The sequence below is a fragment of the Callospermophilus lateralis genome, chromosome 17, assembly GCF_048772815.1.
Source record: "Callospermophilus lateralis isolate mCalLat2 chromosome 17, mCalLat2.hap1, whole genome shotgun sequence".
Lineage (NCBI taxonomy): Eukaryota > Metazoa > Chordata > Mammalia > Rodentia > Sciuridae > Callospermophilus > Callospermophilus lateralis.
The window spans coordinates 48,799,006-48,816,882 of record NC_135321.1 but is presented as its reverse complement, the minus strand read 5'-3'; the positions used below and the strand labels follow the sequence as shown (position 1 = coordinate 48,816,882).

At 37.5% G+C, this 17,877-nt stretch overlaps 1 protein-coding gene across 1 annotated transcript in view; it reads right to left on the bottom strand.

Moving 5' to 3' along the window:
- Positions 1-5,289: 5,289 nt before the first annotated feature.
- The window catches only part of Clul1 (clusterin like 1), a 28,365-nt gene continuing 15,777 nt past the window's right edge, over positions 5,290-17,877 (bottom strand). Inside the window, exons 6-8 of the mRNA XM_076837251.2 lie at positions 15,630-15,767; positions 9,298-9,512; positions 5,290-5,478 (exon numbers count right to left, since the gene is read on the bottom strand). Of these exons, the coding sequence (XP_076693366.2) occupies positions 5,290-5,478; positions 9,298-9,512; positions 15,630-15,767 (542 nt within the window). The remainder of the gene's footprint in view (positions 5,479-9,297; positions 9,513-15,629; positions 15,768-17,877) is intronic.

Here is a 17,877-nt window from a genome sequence, read left to right as displayed (position 1 = left end):
TTGTAAATGGACCTTTATTTTACTTATTTATATGTGGTGCTGAGACTCAAACCCAGGGCCTCACACATGCTAGGCAAGCACTCTGAGCCACAATCTCAGTCCAGCCCCAGACCTTTTAATTTTTCATTTTGAGACAGGGTCTTGCCAAGTGCTTAGGGCTTCGCTAAGTTGCTGAGCCTGGCTTTGAACTTGCAATCCTCCAGCCTCAGCCTCCTGAGCTGCTGAAATTACAGGCCTCTACCACTGTAGCTGGCAAATTTTTTACTTTTTACTAATGTGTTTAATAGTCATAGCGATGTGAAGTGTATGTTATTTTGATCAGTTATGTACAAATGATGATCACAATGATAACTCAATCCAGAATGAACATTTGATACCTAGCATTTGTATCACAGGATCTGTATCTTTATTTTTCAGTTTCTTGTAAGGGAATAGGAGAGAGCAAATATACTTGAAGATTATTAATCTAGAATAAGCCTCCCCACTTTTTTTTTTTTACACAACAAATCCTCAAAAATGTTGGTAAAATTGGGTAAAGGACAGCAGGAAACTCACACGTTTGAGTCTCAACAATAAAATCAGGCTCCTGATAATACTTTCGGTTATGGCTACCACTTATTGATGCTTATCATGAACCCCAAGGTTAAGGCTAGTGCCCCAAGTCCCAGGGCTCGCACTAGAGCAGCCAGGATGGGAATCCAGGTCAGCCTGCCTGCAGTCTCTCTATCCCTTGGCTGCCTGAGCCTGACCTCCCCCTTCTCTTTCCACCCTACGAGCTTTGGCGAGCTCACCCAAGAGAAAACCGTTTCCCTTTACAATTTCTTTTTTGGCAACATCTCTAACAAATACATGAAATGTGTAGTTGGATAGGCTCTATTTATTTATTTTTTAGATTTACTGTTCACCACGGAATCCAGGATTTTGTCATTTGTTTATGTCTTTTTATGGCCTTTGGTTGCAATTTAAGAAAAGCTTTATCTTCTTCAGTTGGTTATATTCCATTGGCTGCCTCTGAACTCTCTCTGACAGGCCTTTCTGCATCAAGATTGTGAAGTTTAGGAGTCTTTTCTTTAATCGTTAAAATAAATGAATAAATTGAGGGACTGGGGTTGTGGCTCAGTGGTAGAGAGCTTGCCTAGCATATGTGAGGCACTGGGCTCAATCCCCAGCACCACATAAAAATAAAAACAAATAAAATAAAGGTATTGTGTCCACCTACAACTAAAAAGAATAGTAAAAAAATAATAATAATTTGAAAGACTGCTCTCTATATATTCCCAGTGCTATCCTTAGTCATAAATACCAGTAATAATAGATGCCATATTATTGTGTTGTACCAGGGTCCATATTTTGAGGTTAGGTAAGTGTCAGCCATAAAATATATGCAGTTTTGTGAAAAAATGTTGTTTTAATATGAAAATGAAACTGCTGTACACCCATGTTCAAAGCAGCATTATTCACTATAGTGAAAAAGTAGAAACAACTCATTATCCATCCATAGATGAATGGATAAACAAAATCATGAACATACAGTGGAATATTACTCAACCTTAGAAAAGGAGGGCAGTTCTGATCCTTGTATGACCTTTTTCTTGGGGGGGAGAGGGATCTAGGGATTGAACTTAGGGGCACCCAACCACTGAGCCACATCCCCAGCCCTTTTTTGTATTTTATTTGGAGACAGGGTCTCACTGAGTTGCTTAACACCTTGCCATTGCTGAGGTTGGTTTTGAACTCAAGATCCTCTTGCTTCAGCCTCCCAAGAGCCTCTGGGATTACAGGTGTGTGCCACCACACCTGGCCCCATAAACAACTTTGATGAACCTTGAAGACATTACAAAATTAAGGGGATGTGTCATTCACAAAAGGACAAACACTATAGTATTCCATATATGTAAGGAATGTAGAGCAGTCAGACTCATAGAAAGTAGAGTGGTGGTTGTGGGGCTGGCAGATGGGAGGAGTGGGGACTTAGTGTTTAATGGGTGCAGAGTTTCAGGCTCGGAAGATGAAAAAAATTTTGGAGATGGATTGCGGTGCTGGTTACATAGTAGGAATGTTTGTACTGATGCCACGAAACTGCATGCTTTAAAATGGTTTAAATCATGGATTTATGCCATGTGTATTTCACCACAATAAAAAAAATTATGCAGAAGCTGTGGCTTTTACCAAATAAAGGAATAAATTAGTTTCTTTTTCAAATAGTCAATTATAATACACTTTACTAAAAGCCAAATTAAAGAAAAGACACTTTCTTAACTAGAAAATGGCACATTTGTAGAAATGATAGAACACAAATGATTTAATATTTATTTATTTTTAATATTTATTTAATTTAATATTTATTTAATTTTCAAAGAATGACTAATTTATCATAGAATACAGTGCATATGTATGTTTGATTTTTTTTTTTTTTTTTTGGTGGTACTGGAGATTGAATCCAGGGATGTTCCCCAGCCCTTTTTATTTTATTTTTATTTTGAGACAGGGCCTCACTAGGTTGCTTAGGGCCTTGCTAAGTTGCTGAGGCTGGCCTCAAACTTGTGATCCTTCTGTCTCAGCCTCCTTAGTTTCTGGGATTATAGGAATATACCACTGCACCTAGAAGTACATTTGATTTTTAAGAAATTTTCATTTGAACTCAGTTTAACTAGCTATTAAATTGTCATTCAAGACAAGCAAATTAATAGTACTTCATAATAAATAATTAACTTGCTTTCCTGCAACTATGATTGATGCACTACCCTGAATCGTATTTCAGGATTTTCAGGTCTCAGCTGATGAGGTAATTCTTCTTGTATTACATCTTCTTACCTTAAAAAAAATAAAAGTAACAATGATCAAAATATTGCTTACTTATTTATAGATAGCATTTTTTTTTCCTTCCTTGGGGTGAAAGTTCAGAACAGGTAATAGCATAAATGCTGTTGGGTTTTGGAAGAAATATATAGCAAAACAATGGAAAACCCACATGGATGGATATTCTTATTATTGCTTGAAGACATCATAGTTCCCCTGGTGTGTTGAACCTGTAGGATGGTCCCTGTGATGGATACTTACCATCATCACTATGAAAGGAACACACAAAAAAAAATTTATTGAGAAAATCCTGTGTGCACATAGCACTCTATGTGCACACAGGATTTCTCCAATAAATCTCTTTTTTTGTGCTGTGCCTTTAATAGTGCTGCACTGGTAGCTATCATCACAGGGACCAATCCCTACAGGTTCAACACACCAGGGGAACTATGATTTCTTCAAGCAATAATAAGAATATCCATCCATGTGGGTTTTCCATTAGTTTTGCTATATATATATATTTTTTTTCCAAAACCCAAGAGCATTTATGCTATTACCTATTCTGAACTTTCACTCCAAGAAAAAAGAATGCTATCTATAATTCACACTCCATAGCTTGCTGTTCAGAATCCTCCTGACCTCTTCCCAATGTTGCTTATCCACCTTCACCTCCTGCTCTTCTTGTTGTGTTCTGTTCATTGATACATGTGTTAATTAATGGGTCTGATATACGCTAGACACAATCCTAGGCCCCTGGAATCAGGGGGAAAGCAAAAACCCTAAAATGGTACCTACTCTCATGGAAAGAAGCACATGGCTAAAAGTAAAATTCTGCATAGTGTTAAGGGGATCCAGTCTAGAGGTCAGGTGTATTGTCCCTGAAGAAGTGACAATTTGAACTGAGATCTGTTGATGCCTCAGAGTTACCTAGACAAAGGGGTTAAAGGTGTTGCGACTGTTGGGAGGCCCTTCTGTCCCTGGTCTAGAAGTAGACACACAACCCAACTGGGTCTGACTCCCCCCTGCAAGTCAAATCCTGAACAGAGTCACCTGAGCACATAAAACCACTGCAGCTGCTTCACCCTGACCACTGGGCCCACCTTCCAGGTTTCTGAGCTACCTGATTCCAGCCCTGGCCCAGGCATGGTCCTCCAGTTCTCCTTTGATTTTGTGAGTCAGACAGTATCCTCCCATTTTTTGCTGAGTTAGTCCTGACTATAACTAAAGAAAGAAACCAGACACCTCTAGAGTCCCCTAGAGTCAGAGGGTCCCTGGAGAGGGAAGCTCAAGGGATATTCCACATCCCTGATCCCTTGACACTCCACTTTTCTTGATCTGTTGGCTCACGTTTTCCATTTTTTTTTTCTTGGTAATTTTTGGGGGCTACCTCCATTATTTGATTATTCACCTACATATATATTTTAACTGATTATTTTTTCTTAAGGAAGGGAGAAGGGAGTATAGAAGGAAGGAAAGGGTAAAGTAAAAGAGAGAAAGAAAGGCTAGGATAAGATAGAAAGGGGGTAGAAAAGGAAGAAAGGAAATACATCCAGCTGAGTTGTTTCTCCCCTACCAGAAAGCAAATGACCCTCTCTAGAACACCCAGAACCTGCTCATTGGATTCACAAAATCCTGCCTGGCACTGATAATATGTGTCTGTATTCTATTCTGATGGATAGAACTTCTTTGGGACAGGATCTTTTCAAATTCCTCATTTTCTCCTCCACTGCGCCTGAGTCCTATGCTTTAATCTAATAGATGTTATAAAGATCTTGGTTGGCAGCCAGGAATGATGGCACATACCTGTAATCCCAGCTACTCGGAGGTTGAGGAAGGAGAACTGCAAGTTCAAGGCTGGCTGGGCCAATTTAGTGAGCCCCTGTCTTAAAATAAAAAGGGCTGGGACTAAGCTGGGCATGGTGGTCCACATCTATAATCCAACCACTTGGGAAGCTGAGGCAGAAGGATCACAAACTTGAGGCCAGCCCTAAACCAGGCCCTAAGCAACTTAGTGATACCCTGTCTGAAAAATTTTTAAAAAGGGCTGGGGGTGTGGTAAAGTGGTAAAGCCCCTCTGGGTTCAATCCCCAGTACCTCCCCAGCCCCCCACCCCTAATAATAGGGTGGGGGTTGGGATTGTAGTTGACAGGTAGGGTACATGCCCACCATGTACAAGGCCCTGGGTTTAGTCCCTAGTACAATAGAAAGAAGAAAAATAAAAATTAAAAAAAAAAAGGAAATGAAATAGGCAAATTCAGATTATTTTTCTGCCAATAGCATAAGAGAATTTCCAATTTATCTCACTGGTATCTAGATTTCATGGGACTTTTTAAAATTTGCACATTTGATAGACAGAAAATGATGTTTGTTTTCATGTCTTTGATTATTGTGAAGTTGAACATATTTCCCAGAGATTTTTAAAACTAGTTTTATTTTTTCCTTTTATGAATCATCTATTCCTGTCAAAGCATTCTTAATCAGGCACTCTGCTTACCAAGTTTGAAAATGTTCCTTAAAATGCTGAAGAACTTTCGATACTACGTAGTCAATGAAGTTGGAACTCTCAGCACTTTCTTCAAGAGGAATCCCCAATGCAGACTTAGGGGAAGGCAGAATGCTTGATTCTACCACTGGGTCATCTTGTTTGGAAGAATTTCCTTCATGAGCTCTTGGAACTACCTAGAAGAAGGATTGTACAGTAAAATTAATACATTGGTCAAGATAGGCTAAGTTGTGCTGAGGGAACAAATTAGCCCCAACATTCTAGTGACTTCATACAACAAAAATTTATCTCTTGTTCTTGTTACATGTCCCTTATAAGGGCACTACACAATATAGACACCTGGATGATAGAAGCACATCATCTCATGGCTAAGGCACCTGAACACCTGTCTTTTTTTTCTCAGCAGAGGAAGAATATACATAGCTTCTCACTGTTGTATCCTAGAAATAATCCTTATCGTTTTTACTCATATTTCATCGGTCCCGCCTTACCACATGGCATGACTTAACCACAATAGGAACCAGAAAACTGAAGTGAGCAGATAAAATGTTTAATGACTTTTGTTTGTGCCACTGGTATTAATGTGAAGTACAAAGTATTGCTCTGAGTTTTCCTAGGAAATTCACAATTTATGGATGTATGTGTGAAATGCCCATCAGTTACTCTTATTGAATTCTTAAGTGTGTATGCTTCAATTTTAATCATTTACATGGCACTGAACTGACATGCAACTTGTTGTCATCTGAAGAGAACTATTTTGAAAATGTTTTTCAATAAATACTCTTTATCAGAAGAATTAAAGCAAAAAAAAAATTGAGGCTAGGTTGAAGTCAGTGACTATAAGTTTTTAAGTTTATAAAGAAATGGCTTGCATAAGATTTTCCCCTTCTTTTTTAGTGAATATAATATTCATAAAACTGTATAAAGCCTTTATGTCTAGTTTAATAAATAACCTTAAAGTAAATACACCTGTATCTACAACCAGGGCCCGAATGTTTTTCACTTCAATGCTTGCTATTTTATGGGTTTGCACTTTCCCTTACATGATTAAATAAGAACTGGGTCCAGATAGACCTGCTTGAGTTTGCATTCCAGTTCTTCCACTTACTAGCTACCCTTGTACCAGTTGCTTCTCGTCTCTTGTGCCTCATCTGAAACACTGGGAATATAATACTACTTACCTGCTATGGTTTTCATGTGGCTTGTCCCCACCCAAACTGATGTTAAAATTTGGTTCCCAGCAGAGCTTTATTGAGAAGTGGTGGAAGTGATTAGGTCATATGGAAGTAAGTTATTTCCAGAGGGACTGGATCGATTACCACCAGAGCAGAAGTTATAAAGCAAGCCTGGCACCCCTCCCTCATACTTCCTCTTGGCGTCTCTCATCCATGTGCTCTCCTTACATGCACACCTGCTTCCCTGTCCCCTTCCCATGTGGAGGAGCACATGGCCCTCGCTAGAAGCTAAGCAGACTCACACCATGATCTTGAACTTTCCAGTCTCCAGAACACTGAGCTAAATAAACCTCTTTATTTTTATAAATCACTCATGCTTGGGTCCCCCATGGTGCTGGGAATTATTGAACTGAGGGCTTCATGCATGTTAAGCACATACTGTACCCCAGTTTCTGTATTCTGTAACAGCAACAAAAAAAGTACTAAGACACTACCTTATATGATCACTGAGGGGAATAAAATGGTCAGACTATATAGGAAAAATTGTTAGAACATTGCCCCAAACATAGTCAATGCTCTTTAGTGGTGATGGTTATCATAAAGATATATATATTGAAAACCATAATTTTATTTTATATGGAGGTTTTTATACATAGGTACTTTTGTTATCAATCTAAAGAACTTCAGATAAATCTGCTATTGTTACTAAGAGACCCTAGAATGGGAGCAAATTAAAGTACAGAAAGGAAAATAATGCCTGGAAAAAAATTACACATCAACTGTAGCTTTCTAAAGGTTGAAAGCACTGATAAAGATTTTCTTAAAATTTCATCCTTTATGACAAGCTTTTTCTCATTGACCCAAAAGTCCATATGTGTGAGGATAATTAAACACACTGAATTCTTTTGCCCTCCTAGAGTGTGACCTAATAGCGTCACAGAATTTGAATCAGTAACAACAGGAACAGTGGCTTTCAGCACCCTTTGGCTATGGTCTGCAATAACAAATGCATTTGACATTATGACTCAAAACACACCTGTCTACATTTGTGTGTAAATATTCATATATCTGCACACTCACACACACGTTGGAAATGAAAGTTCTATGACATGCATATGACTTATTCAATGCACTGCATGCTACTCTTTTCTGTCCTATATTTTGGGGTATTTATTTATTTATTTTTAAAAAATGTGCTTGTTTTGCTTATTTTTCAAGCTGTGCATGGGCCAAACTTTGTGGGTTGAAATAGAGCTGGATGACAGAGCAGCAGGTCAAATTCCCAAGAAGCAGAGCTGGAGATCTTAACATGAGTGATTGAAAGGGACGCTCTCAGGAACCACTGTTAAGGGGGTGAGGAAGAGCAAACTAAAAGAGAGGGCAGCTAAGCAAGGAAATGGCTTCAGGTGACCTCTAGCCCCCGACTCCATCCTGCAGAGATGGATGGAGCTCAGTAGCCCAGAGGGAAGAAATCCCTTGGAGAAGTAGTCAGCAGAGTGGAAACTGGTAAAAAAGATGCCCAGGGATCTGGATAGGGTGCCAACATCACATGCTGCTCAGAATATTGCATCTTTGATTGTTCAGGTGTTTTTAGGAACCCCTGAATACAAACCTCATCAGGAATCACCATGGTGCATTTATGTAATTAACGTGTAACGTGTGGTTGTGGGGGTACCTGTCTGAGGAAAGAAAGTAGGTCACTGTTTTATGCAACAAAAGAGTTCCTGATTGAATGTGGGAGTCAGTATAGCTGCAACTTAAGATGACAGTATCTTCCTATGTGAAAATAAATTTATAAAGTGTGTGTCATTATCGGCCAGGGGGTTTTGCTCTGTGATAGAGGGCTTGTCTGGCATATGAGAGGCCTTAGGTCTGTTCCCAAGCACAGCAATAAATAAACTAAAATTAAACTAAATAGACATAATTCTCAAGGTAGCTCATAACTCAGCAGTTTATTATTATGTCAAAAACTAATAAGGCTAGCTGGGTGTGGTGGTGAATGTCTGAAAGTCTGGCGACTCAAGAGGCTGAGGTAGAAGGATGAAAGTTTCAGGTCAGCCTCAGCAATGTATCGAGGTCCTTAGCAACTTAGTGAGACCTTGTCTCAAAATTAAAAATAAAAATAAAAAGGGCTGGGGATGTAATTCAGTGGTAATATACTCCTGGATTCAATCCTTTGTACCAAAATACACACACACACACACACACACACACACACACACAAATAAGAACTATAATTTACAGAATTCTTAATTTGCATAAGGAAACTGTGCTACTAGATTTTCAGACAAACATTTTAAGGTGGCTGTTATTATTTATATTTTTCAAGGGGAAAACTGAGGCCAGAAAAGTTAAGGAACTTTCCCATGCTTTCCTATGCTGTTTCAAAGTCAAATTTTGAACTTCAATTGCTTTACCTGTAAGTCTTCTCCCTTAAAAAATGACATTGTCAAAAAAAAAAAAAAAAGCCAAAAAATTCCAAAAAAATGACATTGTCTAGTTTTCCTTCAAGTTTACCTCCATCAGTTCTAGTCCTAAAACCATGAGCAGAATTAGCCATCACTGGATTCGAAAGCATTTTTCATTTTAAATTGATTTAAAGTATTTTGTGTTTTAAATTGATTTTCTGTACAGGATTTCTTGTTCTCTAATGTAGCTCATTAAATCAAGTCAGCCTGAATATAATCACAATGGAAATAGGAATATTCTCCCCCACTTGTTTTCATATTCAGATATAATTATTAAATAAACTAACAGAAGAATCAAAGTACACACACATAATCTCCATACCTGCTCTCCTGCTCTGGATCTCGCCATTACCTTTATTGAATTAAAGATGTTCTCAGCTCCTAGGCTCTGGTTTGCCAGTTCAGACACCCAACCAAACTGCTCGCTCATCTTCTCAACCAGATACATGGTGTCCTCCAAGTGATGCTGGATCATCTGGACAACCTGGTCGTATTGCTCACTGGACACATTGACCAGTCTAAGGGCCTTATCCAATTCTATGTGTAGGTCAGCCACATCGGGACAGTCTAGCAAAGAAGACACATGGTCAAAGAGAAAGTCCCTGGAGCCTGGCGGTGAGTGACATGGGCTTAAATCTCAGAGAGTTCCTAGTTTGTGCCTGCAGTTCTGATGAGTGGCCATTCATATTGTCCGTGTTGGTTTCCAAGGGGATCCAGTTAATGATATGGTTTTATGTAATAGAAACAGGGCTGGAAACAGAACTTCATATTGTAAATATAACATTCCTAACTACCCATGTTAAGGAAAAAGAAATATTATTAAAGCAGAAGAAGATCCTGCTGTGCTCCTTCATAGCACATCCTCTTAATCTCCTTAAAAGGAAACTACTGTATTAAATTTAGATGTGAAAGTCCAGTACCAGTAATTGGCATAGGAAAAAGGAACCCCTAATGGTAAACACTTAAAATTAGGGCCAAAAATGTATAGTAAATGATGAAAACATGACTAGTGATGTTTGGAAAAATATTTTACTTATCTTGTATTTATCAGACATGAGATTATAACTAGAGCTATGTACTTAGTCTTAGAAGAAAGTATCAAGTATCAATTAAAGAGGCAAAATTACTGTTTGATCAAATATAGGAGAGTCGTTTGGTTTTTTTTTTAGAATTTTTTAAAATATTTATTTATTTTTTTAAAGTATTTGGCGGACACAACATCTTTGTCTGTATGTGGTGCTGAGGATCGAACCCGGGCCGCTCGCATGCCAGGCGAGCGCGCTACCGCTTGAGCCACATCCCTAGCCCAGGAGAGTTGTTTGTAATAACAAAACTTTGAAACAACTTAAAGGTACTTCAACTAGTGAATGAATAAATAAATTGTGATGTTACTACATAGACCAACATATAACAGTGAATTAATGAACTAGAGCCATGTGTATTCACATGGCTAAATTCACAAACTACATCAAGTGAAAAAGTTGTAAGAGAATAAGTAAGAATAACATTTATATTGTTAAGGAAAGTTATTCAGAACTTGGGAATAAGGCTCAAGAACAGCTGCATGTCCCTCTAGGGTCATACTGAGGCATTATCTCAGAGGCCCACCGGCAGATCCCTCATTTCTCAAGGGAAATGATCCTTCATTGGATTTATTATACACTGTTGATTAGAGCCAGACTCTATGAAGTTAGATGTAAATTATGGATTGAAAAGTTGCAAATGATTTTTGTATAGCACATATGTCCAGTCTGATAGAAAAGATAACTACAAAAGTTATTGCTATGGTTGCTCTCTAGTGTACTAGCTAGTTTTATATCTAACTTTGTATTCTTATTTCAGCATTCTGTCTATTCTTGACTATAATACTTCAGTGTCTTATACTCATTTGAACTAGCTTTAACACTCTGCAGTTCCCCTCAATAAGAAATTACATTAATTTTGACATGGGAGATTTTATATATATATATATATATATATATATATATATATATATATATATATATATATATATATGAATCATATTTTTAAGTTTAAAAATTATGTTTTGAAGTTGGGCATGGTGATACATGCCTGCAATCCCAGAGGCTAAGGAGCTGAGGCAGGAGGATTGCAAGTTCAAGATCAACCTCAGCAACTTAGTGAAACCCTAAGGACTTAGTGAGACTCTATCTCAAAATAAAATCACAACAAATGGGTTGGAGATGTGGCTCAGTGGTTAAGCAACACTGGATTCAATTCCTGGTATATATATATATATATATATATATATATATATATATAGAGAGAGAGAGAGAGAGAGAGAGAGAGAGAGAGATAGATACACACACACACAATACACACACACACACACACACTTTGACAACATAATATATATATTGACAACATAATATATATATATTATACCAGGAATTGAACCCAGGGGCACTTAACCACTGAGCCACACCCCCAGCCCTTTTTGTGTGTTATTTAGAGACAGGGTCTTGCTGAGTTGCTTAGGACTTTGCTAAGTTGCTGGGTCTGGCTTTGAATTTGTGATCCTCCTGCCTTAGCCTCTGGAGCTGTTGGGATTACAGGCATGCACCACCACTCCCGGCTGACAATATAAAAATTAAAAAAAATATGGCTAAGTATGGTGTATGCATACACATATATGTGAATTATATAAATAAATACATGATAAGAGCATACATACAAAGAAATAATAAATACCAAATTTAAAATAGCTACTTTCTTTTGAGAGGATACTCAAAGAGAATGTGATATGGAGGAAGACACCGTGGGGTTTCATCTGTTTTAGTGAAGTATTTTTTAATCTAGGTGGTAGGCACGTGAGTTTTTGTTTAATTGTTCTTTATATAACATTGCATTTTATAAGTTTTCAACACTATGGGAGCATGTTAGTTTATCCTTTCTTTATATTTTACCTTTGTAACAATCAACTTACATTGCATTTATGCTATAGTACCGGATGTATACAGTATCCATTAGCTAATTGCTAATTAACAAAGCCCTTGTGTTAAAGGCTTGGTTCCCAGCCCAGAGGCGGTGGACACTTTAAGAGGCGGGGTCTTGTGAGAGAGCTTTAGATCATTGGGAGTCTGCCTGGTCTCTTCTCTTTTGCTTCTTCCTGCCACATATAGATTTCACTCTATACACTTTCATCATGATGTGGAATCTTGTCACAGGTCCAAAGCAATGGGGCTAATCAATTATGGACTACTAGCCAAAATGAACATTGTTTTTCCTTATAAGATTTATCTCAGGCATTTTTATAGTAATGGGAAGATGGATAACATTGGTATGTTTTGATTCTCAGATACATTTATATTATCTGATTTTTTTCCTATTATTATCTTGTGACAAGCAGGGAGAGATTATTCCTCAAATCCTTTAGCTGAATAGAAGGAAATAAATAGATGTTAATGATACATAGATGGGCTGCCTGAGTGGGATGATTTTTGTCAGTGATCCATTTATTCACATATATTTTTCTGTTATAAAAACATATAACATTTTCTGTTTCTTCTGTATACATCTTATATGCAACCCTGCAACTGAAAAACCCAAATACTTAAATAATAAAAACTATTGATACTTCAGAAATCTCATTTAATTCTCAAAAGATCTGAATGAAGTACATGTTTTACTCTCCTTTTCCAAATGACAAAACAGCAGCCCAAAGAGTCATCCAGTCTATAATTTAGGAGGAATAAGATCCAGTTGATAGTCAAACCATCGAAAAGCAGTGCTTTCCAAACTTTTTCTACCAAGAAAGATTTTTAGATGTTAATTTTTCTGATATACATTCTAAGATGGGATAGATGTGTTCATGGAAAGAACATTTGGCCTGAGAGGGATATAGAAAAACAGACAAATACCTTGATGAGATGGATGCTGCTTTCAAAAGAAGGGCAGAGGTGGGAAGGAGAGGAGAGGGAGCAAAGTGGAAGAAGAGAAAACAATCCTGGCTCCGTCCTATAGCCCAGGGAACCAACCCTCCAACTCCCATAAGCCCATCCAACCAGAGAATTCAGAAACAAGAATCCAGGCTGGTGATAGTCAAATAGAGGGTGAAAGGGAATGTTGTTGACTATATTTGGGTATTATAATCACCCAAATATTTGATAGACTATTACTTTCATCTTTTAGTTATTTAGTTGAACACAAAAATTAGAATGGGAACCTCCCTCCTTTTGAGTTGCACAGTATGAAAATGTATAGAAGTTCCGCAGTGAATTAACTTGCACGATGAGATTGAAGACGGGTTTCTTTAGTAAAGAATATTAATCGATAAAGCACAAGATACCTTGGACAGCGTGATTGAGAGAGTTGGGTTGGATTTTGGTTTTGTGGGGTTTGTTTTGTTTGTGGTGATAAGAATTTGTGTGTGTGTGTGTGTGTGTGTGTGTGTGTGTGTGTGTGTTTGGTACCAGGCATTGAAACATCTCACACGCTAGGCATATGCTCTACCACTGAGTTACACCCCCAGCCAAAGCAGGGTGTTTAAGTAAAAGAAGCACCAATGGGCTGGGGATGTAGCTCAGTGGTAAGAGCACTTGCCTAGCACGTGTGAGACCTTGATCTCAATCCCCAGTGCCACAAAAATAAAATAAAGTAGTAGTATGTTAAAAAAATCAAACAAAATTTAGATATGTCTAATGATTTTTAATATTATAGAATATAAAACACATGTATGTTTATCATAAAGTTTGGAAAATATAGACAGGAGTATAAAAATCATTCTTAATCTTTAAAAAAATTTTTTTTAGTTATAGATGGACACAGTCCCTTTATTTTATTTATTTATTTTTATGTGGTGCTGAGGATTGAACTCAGTGCCTCAAACATGCTAGCAAGCATTCTAACACTGAGCCACAACCAAAGCCCTCATCCTTAATCTTAAAACCTAAAAATAGTCTTATGGTGTATCTGACAAAATATGGTTTATGTGTTGTGTGTGTGTGTGTGTGTGTGTGTGTGTGTGTGTGTTTGTGTTTGGTACCAGGCATTGAAGCCAAGGGTGCTTAACTATTGAGCCACATCTCCAGCCCTTTTTATATTTTATTTAGAGACAGGGTCTTGCTAAGTTGCTTAGGGCCTTGCTAATTGCCTAGGCTGGCTTTGAATTTATAGTTCTCCTGCCTCAGCCTCCTGAACTGCTGGGATTACAGGTACACACTGCCATACCCAGTTTATGTTAGCTTTTTCAAGATCAGAACAATTGTATTCTCCCTTTTTTCTAAACAGTTAAATTAGGTGCATTACTACTGTTAGAGGGCTGTGGAGAGAAAGCAAATGGGAGATAAAGGAATTTTTGCTGGTTGGAAGGAGCTGCTCTTGTTACAGGTGTAAATATTACTCCTGGACTGGGTGGAAATGATGGGTGCAAGAGCTATTATTTTGCACTTAGCAACTTATGATTCCGTCTTCTCTGAAATTGCTTTGGAGAGTAATTTTTCTTTAAAGACAACTCAGTTGAGTCCTAGATAGCAAAACTGACTCATCCAAAGTCGCCAGCTAGTCGGGTAGGATAATTTATGAAGATACTGATTTGTGTTGCTCTTACTATATTTTCCAACCTCCTTCTACAAGTCATTATCCACACTTTTAAAATGTTTTTCCTTAGGCCTTTAGCAAGATAAAATGCAAAAGCATAGGAACCAAAAGCTTTTCTTGTTTTTCAGTAAGAAACATTTTGACCTGGCTCTGTTGGGATGAGAGGAGTAACTTCATTAGGAGGAGGACAGAGGGAGGAAGGGAGGAAGGGAGGAAGGGAGGAGGAAGGATCTCCTGCCTGGGGAAGGTCACTCTTGACCAAATCTGGGAGGGAAAGGCTTACTGGGAGCTGTAAAAAAAAAGAGCCACTTTTCCAATTTAAATACTAATTAGTCAGGCCATCAGGAAAGGCAGAAGTCCTGGCACACAGTAATCCTGGCTACCTGGGAGACTGAGGTGGGAGGATCACAAGTTCTAGCAACTTAGTGAGATGTGGTCTCAAAAAACAAAAAGAAAAAAAAGAAAGACTGAGGATATAGTTCAATAGTAAAACAGTACTGAAAATTCATAAACAAACACTAATTGGTCAATTAACCCACCAAATGGAAAGAGCTAATGCTACTTTCAAAAAAATAATAATAAATAATAACTCACTTGGCTAAAAATTGATTTATTTAATGGGAAGTTTTCCTTCATTGGTGGATTTTCTTTTTCTTTGTGGTAAGAGTTGACCTAATTTGCTCATTGTTTTTCTCTTTTGCTTATATTAGTGTTTGCTTGGTCTTCAATCATAAAAAGTCTCATAGGAGGGCTGGGGTTGTGGCTCAGCGGTAGAGCGCTTGCCTGGCACATTTGAGGCACTGAGTTTGATCCCAAGCACCACATTAAAAAAAAAAAAAAAAAAACTAAGTAAAGTTACTGTGTCCATCTACAACTAAATCATCATCATCATCATCATCATCATCATCATCATCTCACAGGAACAGTTAAGAATTAAAGAAAGTAAAAATGTGAATCAACATACTTTGAATAATAACAATTTATAAATCTACATATAATGAATGCTGCCAGGTGGAAATGAGAGTGCAGAAAAGAACCTGAAAGAAAGCAAATCAATCCAGAAAACTTGTGAAACGGAGATTTTAACCAAATACTGTTGAAACTCTGGAAAAAATAATTATTTACCTTCTGATAAGTAATCCTGACATTTTTGGCATCTTTCTTGTAATCTGAAACATCCAGAAAAATTTTGTCCAAGTTCTCCACATGGTCCTTTGTCCTGCTCAGGTAACATCTTTGAAATCAGTCCTCCCTGGTCAGAGTCTGCAGAGAACACAACATTTACACATTGGTGTCATTAGAGTTTGCACTTTAAACAACAGGAGATGATATCCTTGCTTTTTCTTACCAGTGCTTCAAAATCTTTTTTCTATATTCAAACATAAGGGCACATATTGTTGCAATCATGTGCTAGGACCATTTGACATCTATTAAAGATTGCACACACCCTCAAATCCAGGAATATGATTACTAGGAATTTATTATTAGCACATGCACACACCCACCCACACACATATGAATGCATGTGATTTCATTTTCTAGAAAGCAGCATGAGGGATTGTTAATAAATATCTCTTAGAAGAAGGACTTGATGGGATTGGATACCGTGGCTTGCCTTTATTTTCACTCCTTTGTACATTTGAATTAATTTAAAATTATTATCTCTCTCTCTCTCTCTCTCTATATATATATATATATTTTTTTTTTTTAATTTATTTATTTTTATGTGGTGCTAAGGATCGAACCCAGCGCCTAGTATGCGAGCGCTCTACCACTGAGCCACAACCCCAGCCCCAGTGTGTCTTATTTTTATCATTTTTATTTCTAATATCAATACGGTTAAATAACTAGGTGCTTGTAAACCACTTGTCTCTTTAGACTTCTGTTAAAAAGAAAGAAAGGAAGAAAGAAAATCCTGTAAGGCTGGAAATGTAATTCAGTGGTAAAGTGCTTGCCTAATATATTTGAAGCCCTGGATTCCAGCTCCAGCACCATCAAAATCAAACCCAAACAAAACCTTTAATAATTATTTTAAGAATTTGAAGCTATAATTGAGAAGTACACGGGAATTCCAAAAGATATTGGCAATGTCTTAAACTGGATGGTATGCATTGTTTTTTATTCTACTACTATTCTTTTTTTTTTTTTTTTTTGCAATATATAGTTATAAGTAGTGGGCTTATGATTTAGGAAAATACCTAAAGCAGATAATTAAAATTTTAAGAAACAAGGTTTTTTTTCCCTAGGAGAATTAACCATGTATATAAAGTCAATACAATTAAAAAATAACATGAAATATCAAAATATTTCAGGTTTTAAACATTATTTCCTCTCTCCTTTTAATGATTGTTTATTAATTAATTTTAGCTATTTTTCTAATTTTGGCTCTTAGGATGATTATGACCAATAAGGCCCATCCATGATGGTTGACAGACACACAGTAGTCAGACTTGACTATTGTAATTGACAAGAGGTATGTATTCATTTCTCCTTGCTGCTATAACAGATTACCACAAATTTATTATCTTAAGTTCTCTATGTCAGAAGGCTGAACTGGGTCTCACTGGGCTAACATCAAGGTGTCAGCAAGGCTAGTTTGTTGTGGCCACGCTAGGCAAGAATCTATTTTTATACCATGTTCAGTTCTAGAGACACCTACATTCCCTTGCTGAGGCCCCCTTCTTCCATTTTCAAAGCCAACAAAGAAGGACAAAGTATTTCCCCTGTTGCTTTCTCTACAAGTCTTTTCTGACTCCCCCTTCAACATTTAAGGAGCTTTGTGATTACATTGAATCCACCCATAATTAAAAATAATCTCCAAATTTAAAATTTAAAAGTCAACAGATTAGCAATCTTTTTTTGGGGGGTGGGGGTGGTCAGGCAGTGCTGGGTATTGAACTCAGGGCCCTCAACCACTGAGCCACATCCCTAGTCCTATTTTGTATTTTATCTCATTTAGAGTCAGGGTCTCACTGAGTTGCTTAGCACTTTGCTTTTGCTAAGGCTGGCTTTGATGTTGAGATCCTCCAGAGCCACTGGGATTACAGTTGTGTGCCACTGCACCCAACCAGATTAGCAATATATGTATATATTTTAACCTCATCTGTAACCTTGCCTTATAACACAACAGAGTCACAGGTTCTGGGGATGAAGGAGTAGATCTCTTTAGGCAGCCATCTTTTAGCTCATCACCAAGGAGCAAAGCTCAAAATGTCTTCTCATTAGGTAGATTTTCTAGAGACAACAGACTTATTCCTTCTCAACCACCTGTATAATAGAGTGATGGAAACTACATACAAATGCCTTACAGCCTGGCTCTTCTTGACAGATAATCCACATTTGCTCATCTGAGACCAAAACACTTCCTCTGCTG